The 26,764-nt window shown below is 49.8% G+C and overlaps 6 protein-coding genes across 6 annotated transcripts; 1 reads left to right on the top strand and 5 right to left on the bottom strand.

Moving 5' to 3' along the window:
- Positions 1-1,647: 1,647 nt before the first annotated feature.
- EsH8_IX_000477 (uncharacterized protein) lies at positions 1,648-3,602 on the bottom strand (the record flags this gene model as incomplete). Its single annotated transcript, XM_083266813.1, has 3 exons — positions 1,648-2,234; positions 2,285-3,028; positions 3,599-3,602. The coding sequence occupies 3 exons, from the start codon at positions 3,600-3,602 to the stop codon at positions 1,648-1,650; spliced, it is 1,335 nt and encodes a 444-aa protein (XP_083130378.1).
- Positions 3,603-4,407: 805 nt separating this feature from the next.
- On the bottom strand, positions 4,408-5,216 carry EsH8_IX_000476 (uncharacterized protein; the record flags this gene model as incomplete). Its single annotated transcript, XM_083266812.1, has 3 exons — positions 4,408-4,738; positions 4,800-5,130; positions 5,180-5,216. The coding sequence occupies 3 exons, from the start codon at positions 5,214-5,216 to the stop codon at positions 4,408-4,410; spliced, it is 699 nt and encodes a 232-aa protein (XP_083130377.1).
- A 1,528-nt stretch (positions 5,217-6,744) lies between these two features.
- Positions 6,745-10,832, top strand: EsH8_IX_000475 (uncharacterized protein; the record flags this gene model as incomplete). Its single annotated transcript, XM_083266811.1, has 3 exons — positions 6,745-6,822; positions 6,881-10,324; positions 10,467-10,832. 3 exons carry the CDS (start codon positions 6,745-6,747, stop codon positions 10,830-10,832), a joined length of 3,888 nt encoding a protein of 1,295 aa, XP_083130376.1.
- A 540-nt stretch (positions 10,833-11,372) lies between these two features.
- EsH8_IX_000474 (uncharacterized protein) lies at positions 11,373-12,330 on the bottom strand (the record flags this gene model as incomplete). Its single annotated transcript, XM_083266810.1, has 2 exons — positions 11,373-11,502; positions 11,828-12,330. The coding sequence occupies 2 exons, from the start codon at positions 12,328-12,330 to the stop codon at positions 11,373-11,375; spliced, it is 633 nt and encodes a 210-aa protein (XP_083130375.1).
- Positions 12,331-14,459: 2,129 nt separating this feature from the next.
- On the bottom strand, positions 14,460-17,065 carry EsH8_IX_000473 (homoaconitate hydratase LYS4; the record flags this gene model as incomplete). The annotated part of the gene is made up of 6 exons (XM_083266809.1): positions 14,460-15,280; positions 15,331-15,409; positions 15,474-15,986; positions 16,051-16,413; positions 16,472-16,978; positions 17,051-17,065. The coding sequence occupies 6 exons, from the start codon at positions 17,063-17,065 to the stop codon at positions 14,460-14,462; spliced, it is 2,298 nt and encodes a 765-aa protein (XP_083130374.1).
- A 1,514-nt stretch (positions 17,066-18,579) lies between these two features.
- Positions 18,580-26,656, bottom strand: EsH8_IX_000472 (type I polyketide synthase; the record flags this gene model as incomplete). The annotated part of the gene is made up of 13 exons (XM_083266808.1): positions 18,580-19,479; positions 19,531-20,011; positions 20,085-20,425; positions 20,488-20,562; positions 20,610-20,903; positions 20,962-24,029; positions 24,096-24,551; positions 24,598-25,045; positions 25,095-25,207; positions 25,260-25,383; positions 25,433-25,501; positions 25,573-26,017; positions 26,070-26,656. The coding sequence occupies 13 exons, from the start codon at positions 26,654-26,656 to the stop codon at positions 18,580-18,582; spliced, it is 7,401 nt and encodes a 2,466-aa protein (XP_083130373.1).
- Between the last annotated feature and the right edge of the window lie 108 nt (positions 26,657-26,764).

The following is a 26,764-nucleotide window of genomic DNA, read 5'->3' as shown; positions in this document are numbered from 1 at the left end:
TGACAATTCCAAAATCCAGACGACAACTATTTTCACATGCAAGTACCTGATGAAATATAGTAGCACCTCAGTCTAGCTCTATTTTAAGCCGAGACGCCAAACTGACACCATACCACACCATGGCAAAGATTGAAATGAGGTTAAGGTGAATGCTCATAGCGTGGTTTTTCGAAAAACGCCTCCGCACGGCGTGCATGTCCGGGCTCGGTTCATCAGCAGCGTCAGGCCGTTTTGCGTCGCGAGTTTCTATCGGCAATCAATAAGTAAACTAATCACCTGTAATCAAGCTTCTAGGAAAGGTTAAGACTTACCTTGATGAATACGATCGATCATTGCCTGTCTCGTCTTCGGTCCATAGATGAAGAGGTTCGCCAAAGCTGTGACCCCGGCAACAACAAACGGGACCCAGTCCTTCTTTTCCTTTAGCAAGGAAGCTGGACCGTACGGAGGAAATGTGATAGCGGTCAAGACCAGAAGAATCGACTGGCACCTGAAGTAGATCGGAAAGAGGCGCTTTTGCAATGTCGTGAATGCTGACTTGGGAAGCTCATTGTAGCAGATTTTGGTGTTAACAAAGGTTTGGAAGAGTGATGTGCCGAGCAGGGTTGCGTAAGATATGATATGGTACGGAGCCAAGCTCGTCATGAGTGCGGGCAGTGTGATGGCCATGGTGGTTAATCAAGCGTGGGAAGTCAAATGATCGATTGACCCAATTCTTGAGAAACTCCATCCTGATGGCTTTATATCCAGCGTGTTATGAAATGCACTAACTTCAGTATTCCGACTCAGCTGTAAGTTCCGAGCGCCTTCGGATACAAATGTTGGCTATCGGAAGCCGCCCAAGGCAAGTGGGGCTTTGGTGTCTCCACAATCGGTCTTGAACCGGCAATTTCTCAAGTGCTGCAATTCGGCGGCCGGAGGCTAGCACGACGAATCGGATGGTCTCAATGTCCCCAAGTCCGAGTCATTAAACTTGAACAGATGGATGGAAGAATGCGATCCTTTGTTATCGTATGTTAAATCCATTCTATTCAATGTTGATTCGCAGCTCGATTAGTGGTCAAACATTTGCTTGGGTGTCGTGACGAATACTTGAGCCCCGATTGGCCGTGGATTCCGGAAGGATTCGGATGTTGTGCAGTGACGCAAGCACACAGCTAGAATCTTTTTAAAGCAGTATAAAGAAGTAATACGACAATTATTAGGCAGCATTGATTTCGTATCTTTGTTCATTCGCACGATTTAGTACTACATCGCAAGGCTCGATGCCTTACCAACCTATATATGTACCGGGCTTAGATGCAGGAGAGGCCGAGTAATATACAGAGCTTCAGCTTACCAAATTGTGGGCGAAAGAGTGCCGCATCTATTGCAGACACACATAAAATGAATGCATTGATGACAAAGGATTATTAAAAAAAATTGTTATCCAAATTTATTCCCATATCGCTTTTCCACCTTCTTTCTAACTTGATTCCTGTGGCAATTCATTAAACCGTCCGTATCCCATACCCGAAGCATCAGACTCGCAACCAAACTCCAAGCGCAATTCTCTACCCAATGTGTGTTAAGCGACTGTAAAGTTTAGACCAAAAGCATCAACTTTTTTTCTCCTTATTCATTTTGTTCAAACCGTCGTTGCGCTCATTAGTGTGCCATTACCGGCCCGCCTACGACCTTTCCCATGTTCTTCACACCAAATGTGCTGGCTATCACACCAACGCCAGCAAGCCCAACGCAGCACCACAACCCGGTGTTGTACTGCTGCAGCTGGCTGTGGCCCTTGCTTGTGTCGACTGCCTGGACGACAGCGTTCGCAAGCGCAAGCCCCACGCCGCTGCCGATCTGGAACGCCGTGTTGATCATACCGCCGCAGAGACTCTTGACATTGACGGGCACCGATGCCAAAAGCACAACGGTGATGGTGCAGTAGACGATAGTCGTGCCTGCGACCCCCATAACGGTTGTTGGGAAGACGTGCTTCCAGAAGTTGAGATCATCTTGCCTCATAAGTGCCGAAGGCACGGGGGCGATGGCGCAAATAGTCATGCCCGTGATGAGGAGGTACTTTGTGTTAAATATTTCCAGCATGCGAGACATTGATAGACTGAATATAAATCCTGTTGCGCCCATTGGGAGGAATCGCAGCGCGGCCTCGCCGGCGCTGAGCTTGTTGACTTCCTGGGCGATGAGGGTGGTGTAGTAGACGGTTGTCTGATAACCGCCGTACATAACTGGTGAAAAGTTAGCGCGTTTGTTTTGCTACAAGAAGCATACAACTTACCAAATCCGCCAATCCATAGACCGGCAAAGTTTTGAAGCTTCCAAAGTGAGAGTGGCATAATGGGGTTGGACACTTTTTTCTCGACGTAGGTGAAGGCGACGATCATCACGATGCTGACGATGAGCAACGCGATGATAAAAGCCTTGCCCCACCCGTACTCGCCGCCGCTCGAGAGTACGAAGCTGAGCAGGATGAGACCGGCCGTCGACAGACCAGCACCAACAAAGTCCAGTTTTGGCTTCGAGTTACCTTCCAGTCTGTCTTTAGGAAGAAAAATCCAACCGATGATGCCAATGACACCCGTGACGGCAGCGGGAATGTAGAAGATGTATCGCCAACCAAGCGAAGAAGTCAAAAACCCCCCGAAGATTAGGCCGAGACAGAAACCAACAGCACCAGCGGCGCCAAAGATAGTTAGAGCAAGCGTTCGGTCTTTTGCGACAAAGTAGTTGCTGATGATTCCAACGGCCGAGGGAACCGTCATCGCAGCACCGATTCCCTGCAAGGCTCGGAAAATGGCGAGCTGGATGAACGAGGTTGCGAAACCGTTGGCAACTGTCCAGATGCTGAGTGTAGCCATGCCGGCAGAGAATATGAGCTTGCGACCAAATCGGTCTGCAAATACGCCAGAAAGCAGCAGAAAGCCGCCAAAGGTCAGAGTGTAGGCAGAGATCAACCACTGCAACTCCTCGCTCTTCGCATCAAAGTCCTTCTGAATTGCGGGCAAAGCGATGTTAATAGAAGCTAACCAATTTGCTTGTGGTTATTCGCAGGCCACACATCCCAGCACCTGTCGCTGTAGCCAAGTGTGGCATTGCAGCCTGGCAGCTCACCACCCCCGACAACGCGCTCGCATCGCCAAGCCTAACACCACAGCGCAGCAATTTGCCAAAACCAAGGCTCCCAGCAACCGATCATCCCTGACAATACGTCTCAGCGACCCGCCGCTCTTGACTAACCTGCATGGAATCTCTCCCGCGACAGCAGCTTTTCAAGCACAGGCCGTTTGCTACCGCTAACAATCAGCCGAAGATGGAACCTCATCCCCAAACTGAAAGAAGAACGTGACGAAGCAAGAGGAGGTCGTGCAACGTTTTAGATGGATTGGACAAGGTAACAGTAAGTTTTCCCCAGCCTGATATTATGACAGCAGTCACCGTGGCCAACTTCGAGAGGGAGCATCGGAATCGTCAGGATGATGAATTCAGTTTAGACTCGGATGGAACTGATTTTGGATCCCGATAATAAACCTGCCGTTGCACCCCCGTCTTGTTTACCTAGGAGCAGCATGCCTAACAATCAAAGATTGCATACACATCGTGACGGCAATCGCGGATGAGCAACGCGAAAGAACCGCGAGAGCGAGGTCTGAAGGCTTTGTCATTCAGCATCATGGCTACCTACACCTTTTTTGATTTTCCTACCCTTTCAGTTTTTCTAAGCCTCCAGTCTTCCTTACAACTTAGTGACGAATGAATGTCAAATTTTGCAGAGGGCTGGCCATAGTTCCTGTAGCGAACTACCTACAGCGAAAAAGGCGGCGCATGCACACCTCGGAAATTAAATAGAATGGATGGGGGTTGGTAGGGTTTCTCACTTCGGCGCCAGCCATAATGTTCCGCAAGCCATGCAACAGTGCATGCTAAAACCCTATCACACCGCAAGTTACCAGCTCTAGACAATGTATCAACTTGCACACACTTTGACCAAGAGCGCCCGCCCGCAATAACAGTTGTCGATTCATTGGGACACCGCTCCCTCGCCAGCAAGTGGATGCCCTGAATAGGTAGAAGCCTTCCAAACTGTCAACAGAAGGCAACAAGGAGGAGCTCAGGCCGTTGAAGAACATGGTGCTTTTCCAGGACAAGGCAGTCATTTCGGATCCTTGAAATTGATCGATAATGCTCAGTCTTAAACACGTGGCGCATGAAAGAATTATCATCAAGTATAACTTGCATTCGGCATTTCAGCTACTACGTCTGGTAGTTCCAGAAAGTCCAAGCACTTCCGCTCTGTATCCCCTCCCAGTGAGGAAGGCTACTACACCCGATGCCACAACGAGCCGAAGACTAAGGCCTTCTCCATTCTCATCAACACTAAAGTGATTAGGAAACCCTCGATTTTCAATGCTCTGATTTGGTCCAAGAGGGAAGGGGCTGGGTGTCATCGTCCAAGTCGGTCAGTGCGGTTGACTGCGATCGGCCCATGTTCGCATCAGAGCCTTGAGAGTTGCCGGCTGTCTCTTGGACGCTCTGACTGGACGGGAGAACGACAAGAGGCACACTTTGGCTAGATGGGAGAGAAGTTTCGGGTGCATTTCCTTGGGTCTCTTCATCCTGCTTCTCGTCGTGAGTGTCGAAATCTCCATCTCCCTTGAGCCCCTCCTCAAGAAGTTGATCGTTCAGCTCCTTCATCTGGATGTCATGAAGGTCGGTCATGGTCTTTCCGCTGGCACTGCAGAAGTGGTATTTGTTAGTCACCTTGCAAGCAAGAAGATTTGTATCGGGGTTCTCACAGAATCTTGTCTACCTCACGGGTAACGGCACTCTGGTCGCGGCGTGCCTGGCTCAAGGCGCTCTCTGCTGCACCGAGCATCTTGCGTACATTGAATTGCTCCTCGGGCGAGAGATTGTGTCCCTGAAGTACCTCATTGTATAGACGGACTGCCTGTCTGGCGTGGTCAACATAGTCGGTGGGTGATGCAGCGAGCAGCAGGTGCAAACCAGCTCGATGGACGGAGCTGAGATACGGTTCCATCAAGAGCTGCTCAGCCATAGCTTCTGCATCCTCGTGGTCGCCTCGGTCATAGACTCCCCAGATATCGTTGAATCTCCACTCGAGAGTTGCTGCGATACAGTTAACGGATGAAACGAAAATGATAATGAAAAACCTTACCACTGAGATTGTCGACTTCGCTGAGAGGCCTCGCCATCTTGATCGAGATCGCGACGATTTGTTGTCTCCTTCCTTTTTGGTTGAAAAGTTGAATTCTGCCTGAAAATTAGAGATCGAAAGATCAATCTGGGCTGGCTGACAGGTCATCACCTGAGGTGGCTGCGGTGGAAATCAGTGAATGGGTTGAAGAGGGCTGCCAGCAAACAGAGAGAAGTGTAGGTCTGAGCGACATGGGTAAGATCTATGGTGGGGCCTGTCGTTGGCACCTGCAGGCAAATGCGCAGTTTGTCGGTGCAGGTGGGGCCTGACCCGAATGCACCAGACCCACACATGAATGACTGGTGCGGACAGAATGGTGCCTACCTACCTTGGTACCTGAGGTATCTATCGAGGTATATACCCGAGTTCAAAAGCACTACCTAAGCCCTGCTGAAAGAAGTCTTTATTCAACCGGGTTCAGCACTTAGATGAGTGGAAGGCGGGTGCATCTAGTGACGTGACACTCACTTCCCAAGGCATCCTCCGGCACGTTCCTCAGTGGAGATAGCAGCATCGTGTGGAGGCGGGTGTCAGTGGGTACCTAAAAGAACGGGCAGCTCAAACAATTTTGATTGGCCACGGTAGCTAAGGTGTGAACGGGATCTGGCTGGCCCACTTCATGAGTGTCAACGACCTTGGCCAAAGTGGCCAATAGCAGCTCTCTGAAATGACCTTTGCTCAACCTTGATCTTGACCTCTGGGACGTCGACACGCATACAAACAAAAGCGTCCCAAAGAGATTTGATGGAAGCAAATGCTAGAAAGGGCAATTTTGGTAACGAATGAAAGAAAATAAACAGGGAAAGATCGCACCTAATTTACAGACTGTAGAACATGGAGCTGTTCGCTTGGCGTGATACATGGATGTCGGCCGAATGAGTCCATGAACAACCACTTTTGTTCACTTCACCTTTGATTCAATCAGTATATCTTCCCATACGACTTGTGGGGCTATGATTCTTTGCTTTGGGTTCCAGTTCTCCCCCTCCTGGAGCAGGACGCACAAAACCCTTTCACCAGCGAAATCCTTCAAATTGTCCCCATCAGAAGCAGCCTGGAACCTTTTGGCCCTTCCGGTTTTACCTTGATCCCTCACAAATTTCTGTATCTTTCCGTTGGACCGAGCTCTAGGGTTTCTACGTGAGAACTCCAACGCTATCACCCGCGGGCCTGCGTCTCACAGCCCGTGGCAGCTTTCCTACTTCACCTTTCCTACTTCTTCACCTCCCTCCCAACTTTCCTCTGCAGTCTTCTCTCTCTTCCATTTTCTTACTCGCTAGCGAAAGAATATCGTGAGCAAAGTTTACCAGCTCTGATCCCCGCAGAGTTCTTGTTTACTTCCAACTTCTACACTGAACACAATCAATTCCAGCGAACTTCTCACTCAGAGGATTCTTGCATCACTGGTAACAAACGCCGCCTCAAGATCCTCTACTACAAGGATGTGTCTTTCTATCTATTTCAAACGCTAACATTATGGTAGCCATCATTGCCAACGCTGAAGCCAGCACAAAACCTCTCCTTCGATGGCGCCCAAGCGCAAGGCTAATCAGAGCAAGAAGGCTCAGGGCTCGTCTGAGGAAGACGCCCAGCCTCCTCGCCTGGTAAGTTTCAGTCCAACAGAAGAGATTTGAAGAATACTGACGATTTCTTCTTTCTCAGGCTTTGTCTTCGGGTCTTGAAGCTGCCCCTGCCGAGGTCCGCGGCGGTCGACGTTACCCAACGAGGTATCAAGCTCGTCGCTCTGCCACGGCTGGTAGTGCCTCGCGGGACCAACCCGTCGTCCAAAGCGCTTCTGATGCTGCTGAACCTGAGGCTGCGGCCTCTTCTGGAATTCCCGCTGTGGCCGAAACAGAGCATGATGCCCCTGCTGGTCCGACTCCCGCAGCGCCTACCCCTACGACCAGAACTGTTCATTCCCAACCTGGTCCGGAGTCAGATTATTCTCCTCAAAAGTCTGACTCGGAGCCCGATGTTTCCTCCATCCACTCTGATCAAGATTCGCCTGACTATAAGGTCAATCCCGGAAAGCGGCACACCAAGCAATCCTCCTCGCGCGCCGCCTCCTCCCGAAGAGCTGTCAAGACTCCCGCCAAAACAGCCCCTCTCGATTCAGACGATGCGGAAGCATCCAGCGTCAGTCCCTCACCTCAACGCAAGCGAATCAGATCTGAGTCGTCCGTGCCAAAACGCAAGCGCAGTAACCTTAACGCCACACCTCAGGAGATGAAGGACCTCACTGCTGGATTGTCAGTTGAGGCCCGCCGTTCGAAATCACATGGTCTGGTCTGGAACAATCTTGATACCTTCAACAAATCCAGAGCCAACCAGGCATTGGACGGCTTGCTTCTTGCGTCAACAAAGTCCATGGCTACCGCAGAAACTGGCACCTCTCATTCTCTTGACACGTTGTTGGCTTTGGATGTGGTCCGCAACTACGAGGTTCGCGTCAACACTTACCAGAACATGGTTCAAAGGACGTCAAAGGCTCAATGGTCGCTTGAGGCAGTAGACCCATCTTCGACGAGTATCTACGTCCTCTTCCGCATGCCAACCGCCGAGTACACACAAGAGGAGGCAACCATCATTGCAGATGAGCTGATCAAGATCTACAATCGATGGCCAGGACCCACAAGCATTATTGCTGTCGGTGCATACAGAATGATTGGAAATCCCACTGCGAGCATTATGCTTGTGCGTTCTTTGCGTACCAAATACTTCCCCGACAAGCCTATCCTCTGCCCCCTCCCCAAATTCTTCAAGGCGAAGGGGGCATGGAGCAACAGTTTCAAGGTTTCCCAGAGACTTCTTGATCCTACCACGTACTCTTTCTACGAGGACAAAAGAGACTCCACCGCAAGAACAGTGAGACCGATGGGTGATCTTCCAGACATCCCTGCCAGATACGAGTTCGTTGAGTTCACTGCTAAGGGAGCCGCGAGGTTCAGCATCTCCAAGACTGTACCCAACCCCGGCGAACCACCCAAATTTGCATCAATGCTGCCCTCAGATGACGAGCTAGAGATTTCCGCAGAGGAGAGAATTGAGCTGGAGAAGGCAGAGCATTTCGCTCGCCTCTGGTCAGTCGAGACGGCACTTCATGGCACGATTCTTGACAAAACGACTGCCAGACGCCTCTGGACTGCTCACGTTGAGAAGTTTGGAGGCTACTCCAACATCAGGGGAGATGACGATATCTTTATGGGCAAGACTCTTCTCCATGTTTCCAATAAGCCTGCAACCGTCTATATCGGACTCGCTGCCCATGCAGTCTCAGCGATAAAGAAAGCCAACCCCAGCCAACAAGATGTCTCTTTTCCCGAAATCATCGTCAGATCTTCCAACCGAGCTTGGTCCAAACCTATTGAGCAGCTCATTCGGGATAGCTGGCTGCGCGATGGGGATATCAAACTCGCTTGGACTCGAGCGGCTGCGGCTGCTGATGAGACTAACCTAGAAATCCGGGATGGAGGCATGCCTCCGAACCTGTGCGTCTGCACTCGTGATATGGTCAACACAACCACCCATATCTGTGCAGGATGTGCCCGAGTTCTAATCTGTTCGCTACTTACAATGAGCAAATTTGATGGACAGCGTGTGTGCCGGCCATGTGAGAGCAGACGTGGCGATTGGAAGGGACCAAACAGAATTGCCCAAGTCCTGGCCCAAGGTGTGCACAACGTGGTTGATGCTGAGTTCAGAAAATCTAGCGGCTTGATTTCGAAAGAAGAGGCCAAAAACACGAAAGCCAAACTCCAGGAGTATATCGAAAGTCAGCTTCCGACGCCGTCAGAGCTCGAGGATGCTGGAATGCCTGTTGGGCTCACTTTCAGAGATCAGTACACCAACAACTTTCACAGCGTCAACATCGATTCAGCAAGATCCCGTCGCACTGACCCTCAGCGGCCTAGCCTAGATGCAGTCTTCCCATGCTGGTTGATGGATGAAGGATACCGAATTCACGTTGTTGGTAACGTGCGGATCACCACCACAGCCTTGAACCAGGCCAAGCATATTCAGATTCCTGCATTCCTCGACACACTCTCTGCATATGTATGTAAGAGAGATGAGATCAAGGAGATATACAACGGCAACACATGGAGCAGAGAGGCTTTACAGGCGTTTGCGGACCTTGAGAGCGATATGGTCAAGATTTGCCGGCGCTTTCGTAAGATTCGCCTTATCTTCGGGTGGACCGTCAAAGGCCGGCTTCAGGCTTCTGCAACTGATCCCGTCAAGTTCAATCACGATCTGCAGACTTTGATCTCGGGTCGTCAGCGCAAAGGAATGCCAACTGGTCCTTGGGACGAGAGTGACAACCGGTACGTGCTTCGATTCTGCAGTGCAGATTTTCCTACTTGGCCAGAGGTCGAAGTGGCGCGCATCGTGTACCTGGTTGATCAGATGTTCGAGTTTTTCGGTGTCGAGCTCCGCCGAAGCAATGATGGATGCCCGTACTTTGGTCATCCTGACACGATGCCGGACGATTGGTCTTGGGTGAACGCCTTCACTCTGATGGCAGAGCGGCTATCTCGCATGGTGGTACATTGCAATCGTTATGGCACGACATATGACACCCCAGTCACAATCTTCTTGGAGTGTATCTTCCAAGTCTGCATCACGAAATGTATCCTGAACCCCGATGACGCCCTCTTTGACATCAAGAAGTCCTTGAAGGAGGAGTACGCATCAATCCTGGAGCTCCCTCTCGGTGTTGCATTCCACGACCCTCTTACTTTCGTTATAGGCAACGCACACCATGGCGAAGCTATGCGGAGTGGTTGGCCCGTCGGAGCCACCCGACTTCAAGAACGACTGGACAACAACTCGGAGAACAACATGCGAATCGAGGCGCGAACGGAAAATTTCTTGAAGTTCGATTTCGACGAATCTACCTACCCATTGCTTAAGCAAATTGTACGTGACGTCAAGCTGTCTAAGGAAATTTTTGACAGGGACTTGGAGCCGGAGAGCGAGAGATTCCAAGAGGATTACATTGATATTCCCTGGGACGATGACTACGGCATTGCTGAACAGACCGACCTTATGGATCAGTCCGAGCTCGAGGCCAACGAGGAGACCGCTCTGCGGAGCCCGACCCCCGAAGTGAGTTCCGTGCCTTTCTTCTCAGCTAACAAATTCCTCCTGTGATTGTTCTCGGGATTTCTCAAGGATCTCTTGTGCACTTTTCTTTGGCAATGCGTCGTTTTGTTTGATGTCACTTACTGATGATTCGTTGTTGGTCCAGGGTAAAGGAAAAGGGAAGATGCCTGCGCGTCGCGACAATACGGACTCGCCCGAGTCGGACCTGATGAACTTCGACGAGGACGTCCCAACCCAGCGCAAGGGCAAAGGCAAGATGTCTGTGGGCGGTGGAAGCGCGGCATCGGACGATCCGGAACCGATGGACGTTGATGAGGAAATCGTGGCTGAACTCCAGGCACAGTACACGGAGTTGTTGGCAACCGCGGCAGGCCATCTGGGCAGTCCGAATGAGAACCCTGAGTTCCAGCAGCTTACACAAGACTTGGAAACCGCGATGGAGAGAGGCGATCGTGATGCGTTCACCGCTGGCCTTGCGGTTGCTTACGGTCTACTGAATCAGCAGGATTGAGCGGAAATTAAGATGGGTAGGCGTTGCAGTTGAGAGTATCACGGAAGTCAGTCATGCTCATGCGTTGGATGAGCCGTCATAATACCTAATAATGTTTGAGTACAAGATTCGGCGTCTGCTTGTGGTATGCAGAATTGAAGCATCGGCGGCGTGGCCCAGGCGGACGGGGGAATGGGGCGTTGACGGTTGAGTCGGGTAATTTTAGGCCATCATGGCTCCTTCAGACGCAATAGGGCGTCACATCAGATAGCACAGTAGCGCCATAGATTGGAAGACAGCGCAAGATCCTACTCTGACTTCCAAGGAACTCTCCTGCTCCTGCAGAGTCGTTGCTGCATATACTGTGGCTCGGTAGCCGTAACAGCCTATATAATGGCAGGCAGGGACCGGGGCAGTCTGTGACATTAGCGCTGCGTCGACCGAGCCAGCTACAAAATGGTAGCATCCGATGACGTCTAGGCAAATCCCTAAAAAATGACTCTTTCGGAGCCTGGGATGCAAAATGGACCGAGGGATAGTGGCCCCGGATTTTAATTACACCTAGACAACAGCTGCTGTCTGCTTTTGCGACACTTCTACTTCTGAAACGGCATGCCGCTGCTGTTCCAACAACCGGTTTAAGCGTTGCAGCTTCCAATTAATCAAATGCTGGGCGTTCATCTCGCGTGCACTAGGGCGGATACATCTCACCCACAGGTCAGCCTAACCACCTGTCGATCTGAAGGACGCCCGATTCAGCCCCCAGGGCCCAGGGGGCGGAGGCTTAGGCCTCAAATTTTGGAGGAGGCCCGTACTACAGATAGACAAGTTGGTCACAAAAACACAGGGAACCCCAACGGGCTCTCCAATCGTTTTGCCACGACCTGCAATGCACAAGGAAGGGGGGGTGAGCAGAAAAATCAGTCGTGAAGAAAACAAAGGAAAGAAGTCTCATGCTAACGTTGTCAAATAATTGTGCGCCGCAGGTGCAGAAAAGCAATAGGGCACCTCGTAACGATGAGATTGTGCCAATATCAGGGTACGCCTGGCCAGCACCAACCTCATACTCAGCGGGTGTCTGAGTACCGGAGCCCGCTCCGGGCGAAGGCGGTTCCGAAGTGGACCCGGAGACTGGAGATGGCGGCCGTGTAGACTGCGGCGTGGTAAACTCTGATGGTACCTCGCGGATCGTGCTCACGGGTCCAGGTTTTGCAGCCTTTGGGAACGCGGGCAACTCGAAGACGTCGTCTTGAGATTCGCGCCTATCCCGCGACCGATGCTTGCCAAGAGCAGAGGCGCTGTGAACGAGCTCCTCGAGGTCCTCTGCGTGGTCATTCTCAAATGTTACTCTCGATGTTTGGGAGACTGTGCTTCTGCGGCGGGTGACGGGCATGCCAGGGTATCCGGAAGGCGGTACAAGCGTTGGGACATCTTCGAGCGCAGAGGTGCGACGGGCGAGAGACTCGCCGTCTGCGTCCACTGAGACCCGGTGATCACCGGTGTGCGTTTCGTGGGTCATATTCCTTCGTCTGTGTTGCCTTTTGTTCGTATAGTATGGGGGGATATCAGAGACGATATGGAAGGGGTTTGACAAGAATAGACGTCTTCAAATTCTGCGAGTGACTTAAATTATTTCAAGACTCTGCAAAGGGTTGTGCTCATGATGGACTCGCTTCACGAAAGGTTGCAGTGATGTCAATCCAATGAACCCTTATCAGTTGGGCGGATATCGCCACATGGCAGACTTTGATCCCGGACATCAGGCGATTCATATGCCGTGATGCTCCACAGTATTTCCACCATAGTTGCGCGCCAATCCTACGCAACAATCATTCGCGATTGTTGCCCGCAACGCGATTAGAGAACCTTGTAGGATGGTCTAGACAGAGACTAATGGATGGTTGTTGTCGGTGCATCAGCAAGTAAAAATCTTCAGACGCCTTAGCATGTGGGTTCCATTGGCGTGTTTCCCTGCGATATCGTCCTTTATCTATCCGTAGGGCTGAATCCGACTCGATATTTGGTTAGAATCAAAAGACTTTGATGCAACGGGAAGTTTCCGCCTTGGAAAAGCTGTCCGCAGGAATCCACATTCGAGACTTTCACAGGGATCTAGACCCTTGGGCAACTTCTCGACACGCCCAAAGTTTTCCTATCCTGATCAAATAGGCAAGTCTAAGCAAAATTTCCCTAGCTTCAAGATCTGCTTGATTTTTCACCTTGTTTCGGGATCCATTTTCCGGTGCCCCATCACACCCGCTTCTCCCAACAACCCCTCCTGTTCTTGTCGATCAGGCACCACCGCCGTGTCTCAATTCACAAAAAATGAATGCCACATCACCATGTGCTACGAGGCACCCGCAGCACATCACATTTTTTATCACCGGCTAAAGACACATCCAAGCCAATCAGGCCGCTTTTCGCGGTCCGTGTTTTTATTTCAACTCTGGATTCCTCAATAGTTACCACCGACAATTCATCCAGTCCAAATCTGTTTCTAATGTGGAGTCTGAGCCGTTGCTGCTTTACCCTGAGCGCAAGGGTGATCTGGAGCGTGAGCCAGGTGTTCAAGCCGCTACTTAGGCGCAGCCACATAGTGCTTACATGGACATGGACTGAATTCACTGTGTTTCGACGCCTAGTGCCTTGGCTATGGGGGGAATAGTGAGATGAGTGGGGGCACTCGGGTAGCTGAGGATGGCGCGCGCCACCAGCAAAACAACGCTGGCCGAGGAAGCAGTACACAACCACAACCAACCATCGCGACTTGAATACTTTGAAGGCGCAAACCTTTCTTTGTTTCTTTTTCTTCTCTAACAAATCAAGCATAGAAGCCTGCGAAATTCTTGCAGCGATTACTGCTGCCAATCTTCCCTCGGTTTTCAACAGGCATATAGAGTTTATCAAACCCCATACAGATCAATCGCGTCTGCTGACAGTTGACGAGCGCCGCATGATTGAGTTCGTCGACATAGGCCGAGAAAACATAACAGGGAACAAGACTTCAAGTCTCAGGGGGAATGGACTTTGCCCAATTCTAGGCAAATTCGGACGGAGAACATGAATCAACGGTACCCAGTTCTCGCCAGGGGACAGGATGTCGAAATACCCAGCAGATTCCAAGAAGTTCCTCAGAGTTGTCAAATCACTAATGTTGACAGCCCATACCAGGGTGATTGTTCCGGGATGGATGCCTGTCTGCTTCAACTTCCTGCGCAACTTGATGTACAGTCATGCTGTCAATGTTCTGACGTCTTGAAGAAAACAACTTCTTGGCTTGTATCTAGCTCCGCATTTTTACATGGCGGGAACCCACTGGCGTACGGTAGAATCCATCCTGAAGTACGATGGTGGTATAAATCAAAACGTTTCCTAATACTCGCTCAATAAGGGAAATTCCCACAGTTGTTTGGAAGCGAATGATTACTCGTCGTCTAGGATGACAAGATCACAGTCAGGCCGCTTGCTATCTCTGATATCCGACAGTCTTTGGCGTGCGGTGTCCAAGTCGATTATGGCACTGTTGGGGCATGGTTCATCAATCTCACGCTGGAGAATCGACGGCCCAACACACTTCCGATGGAGTTCATTGTCTTTCTACATGTCGTATTCATATACATTTGCCTTGTTTTTCCACACTGCGGTCTATTAGGCAGCCTTCGCAAGCTCATCCTTAACCCATCCTACCAAACCCCCCTTTGCAATAATCTTCTGCAGATTTTCAGGGAACTCTCCAACCTTCTCCGTCCAGCGTTCTCCGTTTTCTCCCTCCTGAACCTCAATAATGCTCCGGGTAATATCCCATGTCAGGGTCCAGCCTGTACGCTTGGTAGGCACCTTGTTTTCTGAGAAGACGGCACGAAGACGCTCAACTAGACGTGGCAGTTCTAGGCAAGGCAGTGCATTATTGATGCCGTTCCGGACAAAAATGTTAGAGAAGCTGCCCGCCAGAACAAGTGAGATATCCCTAGCCAGAAGAGCTGTTGCGGCTTGCTCTCTTGATGAGCCGCACCCAAAGTTGAATCCTGAGACGAGGATATCGTTGGGCTTTGTAATTGACCTAAACTCCGGGTCATAATTCTCCATACAGACCTTTGCCATATCTGCCGTAGTCATATCGTCTTGGTAGGTATATTTGCCGGCGTATATGTTATCGGTATCTAGATTGTCAGCATCAACGAAGACGATTTCCCCAGTTATCTTAGTGGGGAAGCCTGGGAGGATCTTCGTGACTGCTTGGGCAGCATCATCGCCGATAGGAGCAGTCGTCTGAACCCTGTCGATGAGAGACTCGAGCTGTTCAAGGGCACTGCCGAGCTCATTCTCGATAGTTGCAGGTTTTCCGTTGCCGTAACCGTACTCTAGGCCAGTATAATTCTCCGGCACCTCGTAGACGCCTGGTCCCGAAAGAACGCCGTTCAGGGTGCTCGCAGCCACGACCTCGGGGCTACTAAGGTACGCATGGGCAACTTCTCACAGTCAGTACAAACACAACTGAAATAGTAAGAGCGGAACCCACGTCTTGATCCGAGTCGGCCCTTGAAGTTGCGATTTGATGCAGATACTCCCGTCTCACCATCCTCCAGCAAGCCCGTGCCCTACGTAATAATGTTTAGCATAAAGCCCACACGAAATTCCACACGGGGAGCAGTGACGACTTACCAGTCCGATACATGGGCCACATGAAGGTGGAAGTACGGTGGCTCCAGCCTCGACCAAGGTCTGCCAGCTACCTTCATCCTCAGCAATAGCCTGCTCATTGGCCGAAGCTGCTGCAATGTATAGCTTGACACCATCTGCAATTTTGGGGATTTTACCACCATTGGTCTCGGCGGCAGCTTGAAACACCTTGGCTGCAGCCTTCAGATCTGAGCTTCGCGAGTTGGTGCAGCTTACAATGTATCCCTTGTCTACCTTGATGTTCTTTTTAGCGAGGTCATGCAGCGGTGTTGAGACTTTGACGGAGTTAGGTCCAGAGATATAAGGCGACAGAGTGGAGAGGTTGAGGTAGAGTTTCTTTGCATAGTGCGCTCCGGGATCAGCTCGGACAGGGTTGGCAAAGAGTTCGTCGACCATTTCGTGCGTAATTCGTTGACGAGTCGTTCGATCCTCCAGCATTGCCGCCTCTGTAGCCTTGTATCGGAGCCAACGTTCTAGTGTCGTATCCACCGGAAACTATAGAAAGATTAGTTAGACGGGCTCATGGAGATGCAGACTGTAGCTCAAGTAGGTGTCATACCATTGCGGATGTTGCAGACCACTCAGTCGACATATTACTGATTGTCAGTCTGTCGTCCATGGGGATACTAGCCATGGTTTCCTCCGATCCCACAAATTCAACGCTGTGGTTCAGCACATCCAGTGGGAAGAGCCCGCAAAGCGCAATAATAACATCCTTGCCGCGAACGCCCGGGGGTAGTGTGCCTAGAAGATTCACCTGCACGACTGGAGGACACTGAAACCAACTTTTCCCAGTAGCAAATATTCCGGCCGCGTCGGTCCTGACCAAGGCCACTCCCAAGCTTCCCAGAGCTCCGTACATGTTACTGTGGCTATCAGATCCGACGCATAAGGTTCCTGGCCAAACGAAAAGCTCCTCAACCTACGCATCCGTTAGCAACTAAAGGTCCCTGATATGAATCCGACGCAGAGGAGCTTGCCATAATTTGGTGGCCGATCCCATGACCTGCGCCAAAAAAATTGACACCATGCTTCTTCGCAAACTCCTGTATTTGTTCGTACTTCTTCAAGTTACTGGGGCTTTTGTTCTGTACATCATGATCAAGTGCAAAGACAAGCTGAGCAGGATTCTTGATCTTGGTAGCACCTGTGGACATGAACCTCATGGCCACAGGCCAGGTATTGTCATGCGTGAGGCATCTGTGAGGTTCAATCTGGACGTAGTCACCGGTTCGGACAACCTTTCCTTCCGGCAGACCAACGGAATAGCGTTGAAGGATCTTCTCCGTCAGCGTTTGCGGCGTTGTCACATTCTTCTCAGGAGCGATGTTAGGCGGCGCTGGCCCTTGGATATTCGTACGAAAGGAGGAAACAGTTGTTGAGGAATAGCGAAGCGCGGGCTGGTTGAATTGGGAACGCTGAAGACTTCGACGAAGGCTCGCACGAATGAGCGACCGCGCCAAAGGGGTGGCAGCGGCAGCGGCGACCTGTGTGAGGGAGATCAGTGTCTGCCAGATATAAAAGCTTTCAAGACTGAATAAAGGAAGGATATCACGAACCGCTCTGTAAGACATGTTGCGATAAGCGCAGAGTGTAGCCCTCTGGCAATTATCAATGTCAAGAAGTGATCAATGAAACAACAGAGATTAAAAATGTAAAAATGTAACTTGCCAGTGGAGCAGTCATCCTTTGTCATGCAAAAAATACTGGACCGATACCGGAACACCCCAGACCAACCGCGCTAGGTGCTGCAGGCCTGGTAACAAGGCTGAATTACCGGTAGGCCCAGAAAAGGGCGGCCCCGTTTTCTGACTGATCAAGCCTGAGCATGAGCGGCGATGCTGACTAACTCAAATGGGATGATGCGGCCTCAGGTTTGGTGCACGACTTTCATAGTTGTATTTCACGTGTTAAATGTGACTTTTTTTTTGACTCTATTCTTGACCGCCGCCGTATGTTTAATTGCTACATTGACATTGACAGCGCTGATGATGAATTAAGCATGGTTAAGATCCTACCAATCGAGTCCAAACAAGGCATTACTGCTTGGGAGAGTTTTTCTTCTGCGACATACTCCCAACTTAATGCAGTGACACATCACCAGACAAACGACGCCTCCTCCGTTGCTACCATTTCCTAGCTGAGGTTGTATCCATTCCAAATATATTTTTGACCTTCCATCCATCAGCAGCGGCCTCAAGTCAGGAACATCAGTGATGTGCTTCACAACAATCACACCGTTTCTTGCGTTTCTACGCACGATCTCCTTATGCCGGTAGGGTTTGCTGGGGACTAAGCTGTGCTTGATGATATCGACCAACATATTTTGTAGACGATGTTGAGACTTTATTCTCATTCTACAATTCAACAGCCGCTGCCAGCCCCATCCTAGCACTAAGCTCCAACACTCTTCGATTTTTAACTCTTCATTAAAGCCCCATACTGGATAGGATTGCAACGATGCTCACTACGACAGAAGGGGCTAAAACGAGCCAGTTAATAGTCCAATGCAAGTTCCAGTTGAAACTGTAATTACGTAGCTTGATGTCGCGATGGTGACATCAGCTAGAGGGTTTCTATGGCAGCAATGGCCTGAAGCAATTTGGCGTTGTTGTGTGTCATAAGTTTTAATGATACGCGGCTTGCCCCGGGGCCACTCTTGCTCGATGTAGTAGAGTAGCAACCGACTCATCTTGGTATTCTGGGCCGTTTGCGAGGCGAAACACAAACTTAAAACAATACTAATTATAAGGCATAAACATCAAGTTTGATGACTGCGTAGCAATATAAAACCATGCTTTGCATTTTCGATGAAGACGAAGTACGGGGCACTTTTGAAATTCTCACTATGATAATGACGGAGCACTCCTTTGCCAGGGGGCGCACTCATTTAAGACTCCACTTAGCCAAAAACATGCAACTTTAAACATCACCGCAGGTATATCACAAATCATGAGCGGCGGTAGTTCAGGCCCTGACATTGAATTGAGTCCAGTCGGTGGATTCTTACCATCCCAGTTTACTGAAAATATGTTGTATTTCATTAACTTTAAAATGAGGATATCACCGGAAGAAGATGAAAACACAATTATACAGCAAGGTCTTGCATACCCGCCCTGTAAACAACAGAAAGCCTCGCCGCAGCCATACCCCCAAGAGCAAGAATACTCTCTGCTCTTCTCATCTCTAGGATGTTGAAAACAACACCCACCTTCTGCCTCAACCAATTTCGGAGCTCGACCGTTACTAAAGAATCCGTTTGCAATGGCAGTAAGATGTCAACCTCTTCATCCTGCTGCATTGTAAATCCTCGCAAAGCAGCGCTGATTTCTCTGGCCAAGAACTCTCTTGCCTCATCGGATGCCAACACAGCAGGATCCAAGCTACAGCTCTGGAGATAATCTTTCAATGTCTTGTCCATTTTGTGCCCGTGGTCCGAGACTTGTTGGACGGTTTTGTTCGATAAGAACCCGGCCCGTGGATCTCTCTGCCATCCGGTTCTATTTGCCGTGGAAGATGACCGCATTCCGATAGCAACCTGGCTGTGGTTCGTGTACCCTTCGAATGGACTAACCTGCCATCCAATTTTATTCTTCAAGTTTTCATGGGACCGCCAGATCATTAGCTCTAGAGAATCAAGAAGATCCTGCTCGTGAAGACAGTGCTGTGAAGTCGCTCGAAGTGCCTCTAGACGGTTCGTTTCTCTAGCAAGGACACCAATGTCTTCCATAATGCCAATGTCAAGAACTGAGCAGGCGAGGCCTTCAGAGTGTCGGTATTGTACGAAAGCATCTAGGAATGCGTTTCCCGCAGCGTAGTTGACTTGTCCAATCTGGCCACCAAGTCCCGACAGGGAGCTGAAAAGGAAGAAGAAATCAAGCGGTTCTCTCTGTGCTTGCAAAGCATGGTGGAGGTTCCAAGTTCCCTGCACTTTGGGATAGACGGTGGTTCGCCATTGGTCGAAAGTCATGTCAACAAAATGAACATCCTAGAATCGTATTAGCAAATGATTTTTGAATGGCATAGCCAGGAACTTTACCTGCAGAACCATCGCCGCCTGTAGTATCCCAGCGACTGGCGTGGTCACCGAATCGATCATTTTAACCACATCATTCATATCGTTAACGCTTCCAGAGATGGCATGCACCTTACAGTCAAGAAACTGAAGCTCGCTGAAAAATTCCGGATGACTCTTTGCATAATCCTCAGCAGACCTGGAAAAGAAAACGAGATGGCGTGCTCCTCTCTCTACGAGAAATCTTGCTGTGGCCTGACCAAGACCTCCTAACCCGCCAACAATGACGTAAGTTCTGTCTGAACGTAGGGCTATCTCCGATCGCAAAGGAAGTTCTTCGGATTTGCTGTCATCATGAGGAAAAGTCACGACAACCCGACCTATGCGCTCTTCAGCTTGTAGATGTTGAAAAGCCGAAGCCGCATTGGAAGCTGGAAAAGATGTAGTCGGTTGGCTGGGTTCGTTAAGACCAAACTTGCACCAAGTAAAGGCTTGCTCCAGAAGTCTAAAATTTGTGTTTCTTTATTAGTGACCTTCTTTACTTTCAAGAGATTCGGGTTGATTAGATAGATGCTTACCGGGTGCACTGTAAAGGCCGATGAACTCTCAAATCTTCCAAATCTAGGCCTATGAAAGTTCGATTGCGACTGAATTTGTCCATCTGGATTTGATAAGCTGCTAAAGAATCGCCTCGGCCGACCTGTATCATGATCCCGAATGGTGCGACACATTTCCAAGAACTTTGGATGAAGCGACTGGGCCCTGTGTTGAAGACAATGTCAACACCAAGTTTATTGGTAAGTTGCAAAATATCGGGCAAGAAAGAAGCATTCTTGTAGTTGAGGATCCGGTATTTTGGCATTCCATAAGAGATCGTAAGGTATTGGGCCTGTTCTGGATTCTCAACGGTGCAGAAGATCTGTTAGGAAGTTTGGTCAGCGAACTAGTTTGAAATCGTGGGCAATGGTTGAGGATGGATACCTCGGCTCCAACAAATTTAGCCACTTGCACAGCAGCTAAACCCAGAGCATCACAAGCTGAGTGAATCAAAATAGACTGGGCTGTTAGCGTAAGCGTAGAACTGTCGACAAGGCGAATCTTACTTGGCCCTTTTTCAACCTCCCGAGTTCCATCAATCCATACAATACTGTGCCGTATGAGTACGGTGTTGATGCAGCCTCCTCGAAACTCATATTCTCTGGAATCTCTGCACAGAGTGTCTCGGGCAGTGTGATTACAGTTGATAAGCAGCTATCATTGTTGAACGCGACTCGATCCCCGACTCGGAAGCGGCGGGCTTCCGGTCCTATAGCTCGCACAACACCACTGCCTTCGAGCCCAAAGCCCCCGGTATTGTTGTTGGCACTCGAGGGATTAGCCATAAGTATGCGGAGGTCCTAACTAGTCAGTACTGATGCTTGTTGCTCAAATATTCGGATTAGGTCGTTCGCTTACTGCGTCGTGAAGCCCTACGGCCTTCACTTCGATTTCAACAAAATCCCCATTTACAGGAATAGGCTCATATTGTTTCCATCTCAAGCCCTGCAAACCGCCAGGTTCGCAGATCTTCAATGTTTTTGGAGCTTCTTCGTATCGGTCTTGCAGTTCGTCTAAAACCTTAATTGAGTGAAACCGACAAATTTGAATCGAGCCATTGGAGAAGACATATTCGGCATCCGGATCAACCTCGCCGCCATTGTTGCGCCTACATAGGCTCTCAAACAGGTCAGCACTGGCGTTCCACCCACTGGCATCAAACGATTCTAATTCGAGGGTGGCCAAGTCCATCGAAAGCTCTCTGCGAATGCTGCGGGTGAAGCCTAACGTCAGAGAGTACCTCGGGTCTTTGCAGTTGACCTGAGAGGCACCTGTAACCCACAACATTTTTTCATCTTGTGCTGAGGATAAGGAATTTTTGAGTTCCTCCCATTGACTCTGTGTCATTTCGTGCAAAAAGGGAGACTCAAGATCCAGCAAGCACACGACAGGTTGGCCCCAAGGTAAGTCCTGCCCAGGACAGAAAAATTGGAGACCAAACCCGCGAGATTGCAACGTGGTCACTGCATCTGCTACCAATGAATGGTTCGGATCTTGGCAGATGACACTGGCATTTTTTGGTCTCGAATAACCCATGTACGGTGCGGCGATAGTAAGCCTACCATGTTCTCCAGTGTAAGTGAAAGCTGAAGCGCCGTCGAAGCCTGCCCGGTTCAACTGTTCGCACAAAGTTTCCTGCTTTATTGGGGACTCAAATCCCAGATTGAATTCGGGAGAAAGTCCTAGAGCGAATTGGAGGACTCTGGAAGCAGGATTCAAATATTGCAGAATCAAGCGTCCTCGTGGTTTCAAAAGCTTCCGCATGTTGCTGATTGCGGTCATCGAGAACGAAGATAACGTCGGTTCGGAGATGATAAGATCGAACGATTCTTCTGTGAATCCCTGAAAAACAGGATCTATCTCTATCATCAGCTGACTGTAATTCACGGATGGTTGCGACCCAAGGCGCTTTTCTGTCAATTTTGGCGGTGTGGCGGATGTGCCTGTGTACACATAGCTGCCGTATGGGCGATCCTCATACTTGGAAGAGAACAATGAAGATGAGATGCTATCATCGTCCGGTGTAGGGCCAATATGCAAGATACTCATGCTCGGTTTCTTGTGCCCTAAAAGTCGGATGAGATGGGAGAAATCCACGTCAGTTATCAACTTGCGGACCCCATCAAGATGACTGTCCTGCATCAGCGCCTTGGCTGCGTGTGGTGAGCCCGAGAAGTAGCCTGCGCCGAAAGTGTGAACTTGATGGACTGCCGCTGCGAGTTCCTTTGCGGCAGTATCTTTGCACGACTCAAGTAGCCTCGAAACTGCCTCTTGTCGTGACTTTTGACTCATTGATGCGATCTCGAACGAGTTGAGGACCTCGGGATACTGTCCAGTCATGGCCTCTCTATAGGATGCGTCAAGCCAGCTTTTGAGTCTGACCAAGTGTGGTTGCATGGCAGGCAGAAACTGAAGTTGGGCTCTCAGGTCAACAATACAGACCAAAACTAGTTCTTCTAGAACCCTGGCGCTTGCATCCACACGGCGACGGTGGAAAAGCTGCGAATAATTGAAAAAGTCTATGTCTGGTTTCCACTCCAGAATGGCACCGGCGTGAGTATCTTCTGCTGAACCTTCAGAGTCGTCGTCGAGGGGGATGACTCGCAGACCTCGAATGTCGATGACAGTTCGTCCGGCGGAGACTCCGATGATGTTGCTTGTAACACCAACACGATCTTTGGTGTCAGCAGTGGCTACAACTTGTATACCTTCAGAAGGCTTGCCCACATACACCTCATGGATGTAGGTTGGCACTGTCAGTTCTCGATAGTTTCTCTCCAGCCCACGGCATGCAGAAATCATAGCGACATGCATGCTCGAGTCGAGAGTGGCTGGGTGGATGGAGTAGACCGACTGGTCATACATCGACAGCTTGGACTCTAGTGTTGCTGTGGCTTTTGCTTCAGTGACGTGAGAGCTAACTTCTACAATGTTGCGAAAGAGATTTCCATAGCTCAGACCAAATCTTTTCCAAGTGTTGTAGAAAGAGGCCATCGAGACCTTGCGAGGAAGGGGAGCGATTTCGGGGACCAATTGCTGCTGGTCTGGACCAGCTCTACATTGGCCGAAAACATGCTTGAACCAAAATTGGCTGCCTTTGTTGAGCGAAGATACTGTAAAATCATACCAGACTGTTTCGTCTGATGATTTGAGCTTTGCTGGATTGAGTATGGTCACAAGCTCGACTTGCTCATCGTTAAGAACCAAGGCAGACTCAAGGGTTATGTGACTCAGAGTGAAGTCCAGTGATCCTTTGAGTTGTCTCAAAGCCTCTCCGACCATGGAGATATATCCTGAAGCAGGAAATACTTTCTCTCCATGGATAACATGCTCCCGAAGCCAAGGTACATCTTCCAGACGCAGATTACACCTCCAAGCGGGGCAAGCGTCGGAAATCGCTTCAACCCGAGAACCGAGTAGTTCATGATGCTTAAACTTTCTGAAGCGCCAACTGCGCGATAGCCTGCTCTCCATCCAGTATTCTTCTTCATAATGCCAGGCATATGTCGGCAGGTCTGTTAGAAACTCTCCTGCTGGAACAACGGCAGAGATGTCGATCTGGTTTCCGGCTAGCCACAGCTCCCCTGCCGTCTTTAGAACAGCTGAAACCGCATCTTGATTTCGCACCAATGTAGGGATGTACTGGGCTGTTCTATTTCTGTAGTGCAATATCTGGCGGATTGGCCCCGCTAGGGCGGAGTGTGGGCCAATTTCCACGAAGAGTGGTGACTTAAAGTCTTCCAGGACTGCTTGAACTGCTGTGTTAAATAGGACTGGTGAAACAACATTCTTCACCCAGTAAGAAGGTGAAAGATCTGTGTTCCTTTTCCCAGTCACCGACGAATAAAATGGAACACTAGGCTCCTTGTTCTGGATTAGTCCTTCCAGTCGCGATGCGAAGTCAGCTGCCGCGCTTTTCATGTGGTCTACAAAATCATTTCTTAGCAAGGTGTTTGACTTGGTGCAAGTAATCTGGGCTAGTGTGAACATACCGGAATGATATCCACACTCAACATGGAGACTTCGAGCAAGCACCTCCGGATGCTTGGATCGAATCTCGTACAATATCTCTTGCAGAACATCGCTCTCGCCGGACAGGGTCACGTTAGAGGGTGAATTCTCGCACCCTATAATGACTCCTGGGCGAAGAAACTCTTCGATCTGTTTTCGGCCAAGACCAACAGCAGCCATACTTCCATTATGTGCCGCTTTGATAATTCGGGTAATCTGGCCACGATGATACGCAATGATGATAGCTTCTTCGGCTGTAATTGCACCACTTGCATATGCCGCGGCTGTCTCTCCTGATGAGTGTCCGACTACTGCGGTTGGTACAACACCCCATAACCGAAGCAAACAAACGAGAGCAACTTGAACGGCCACGAGGCATGGCTGCGAGAACTCGGCCTCGGACAAACGGCTTTCTTCTTTAGAGGCCAAAAGAAGATCTGAAGAGGTTAGCCCAAGTAAAAAAATTGAAGTTTTCCAAGGTACCTTTTAGAGTCCATGGCGGAGGATCAGGGAGGCCTGCGAGAACGTGGTCTAGGGCGTTGATTTGCTGCTGAAATAGTGGCTCATGCTCCAATAGTTCTTTTCCCATTTGTGCCCACTGCGCTCCTTGGCCTGTGAATACCCAGATCATTGACGATGGTGTAATCGTAGGTTTGCTGATTGATGACATCTGGAAGGCACCACTGCCGTCAGATAGGCAGAATGCGCGATGCGTATGAGTCTCTCGGCGCGAAGCTAATGAATATGAAACATCACTAAGTCTCTCCGGATATCTGGCTAAGTAACTTTCAACTTCACTAATTGAAGCCTTAACCGAGTCTGGATGCCTGGCAGAGAATGTCAAGATCCGATTTTTGGATGTACCGGGCTTCAATCCATTTGCGATGTTATCCGAGGGTGGAAGGAAGCAGGCAGCCGACTCAAGCAAAACCTAAAGATAAATTAGAACATTGCTTTATCTGGTGAAACGAATTCCTCACATGGGCATTGGAGCCGCCGATACCAAAACTATTTACCGACACTCTTTCGAGTCTATCTGCCGGCCAGGGGAGGGGTTCAGTCGGGACAGTGAGTTTGGCCTCTGTCCAAGGAACTAAGCAGTGATGAGTAAACTTGCCAAATTTACCTCCAAATGACAGACTTACTCTTCGGATTTGGAGTTTTGAAGTTGATGTTTGGTGGTATTGTAGAGTTTTCCAGCGCCAAGACCATTTTGATAATACTTGACAAACCAGACGCTCCTTCGCCATGCCCTATGTTAGGTTTTACCTAGCATCGACTCAGTAACGCTTCAAAAGGTCAAAACACACATACATACCGATCCGATATATATTCCATGGTCACCCCATATGTTGGCAACTGCACTGACTTCCAAAGGATCTCCAACCTAGGTAATCATAAGACAAGCACGTTAGCCTGGCATATATCGGGTTGGTATGATGCCGTGAACCAACTTACGGAGGTACCAGTTCCATGGCACTCAACCATTGCAGTCTTTGACAAATCTGTAATACCGGCTAGCTTATGCCCCCTTCTCATCAGTCTTTCATGGATTTCAGGACTCGGTGTCGTCAACCCAGGCGTTCTGCCATTGCCGGCAACACATGTGGAGCGTATCACAGCCCGGATAGGATCGCCATCCCGCACGGCATCTGCCAGTCTCTTGATGTAGATCGCAGACACACCCTCGCCTCGAGCAAACCCATCAGCATCCGCATCGAAACTTTTGCAGGACGCGGAGGGGGATAAGACCCCTTGCTGATGCATAATCACAGTATCTTTGGGTGTAAGAATAAGGTTTGCGCCTCCAACTAGTGCGGATGTACAGTCGCCATTCTGCAAGTCGCGACATGCTAGATGCAGTGCCACAAGAGACGAAGAGCACGCAGTCCGCACCACCATGCTGAATCCAGCGTTAATATGGACAAATAAAAAGTCATACATTATTGACCTACCTCGGACCAGTTATATCAAATTCATAGGATGCCCGATTAGCAATGATATAGTCGCCGTAAACATCGGGACGAACTTGCTGGAGGCTCTGCTCATCACGATATTCAAGCAGGTTCCAGTCCTCCCCCATTGTACCGACATAGACGCCAACATCGGTCCCTCTCCAGTTTCTCGATCCGGAGTTTTCCAATGCTTCGTAAGCAACTTCGAGAAACAAGCGTTGTCGCGGATCCATCAGCTCAGCTTCCTGCTTGGTGAACGACCAAAAGCTAGGATCTACGTGTGCCAAGTTCAGCTCCTCGAGAAAGTAGCCAAACTCGCTTGGCACTTGAGAACTGCCTGGGCCGTACCAAGTGTCGACATTGTAACGGCTTTTAGGTACCCGGCAACGTCCATCCTTACCATTTACGAGAAGGTCCCAGTAGTCAGCAGTATTTCGAACGCCTCCTGGAAGCCGCATGCCCATGCCGATGATGGCAATTGGCTCGTATAGCTTCGTGTCATTTCGGTCGACCCCGGAATACCCATTTGTTGCGGGCCTCGAATCGCTGTTCATGTTTTCCGCAGTTGTCTTTTGATCGTCGAGCATTACTTGTAAATTCCATCCCATTTGGTAGCATTTTATTGACGGGCACACACAAAACTTATATGCATAGAAATTAAAAGACCAGCGTCTTTGGGTACAAGGTCCACTAAA

This window comes from Colletotrichum jinshuiense, chromosome 9 (assembly GCF_051148585.1).
Source record: "Colletotrichum jinshuiense chromosome 9, complete sequence".
In the NCBI taxonomy this organism is placed as follows: domain Eukaryota; kingdom Fungi; phylum Ascomycota; class Sordariomycetes; order Glomerellales; family Glomerellaceae; genus Colletotrichum; species Colletotrichum jinshuiense.
The sequence above is the reverse complement of the archived record's forward strand: the minus strand, read 5'-3'. Positions and strand labels throughout refer to the sequence as shown.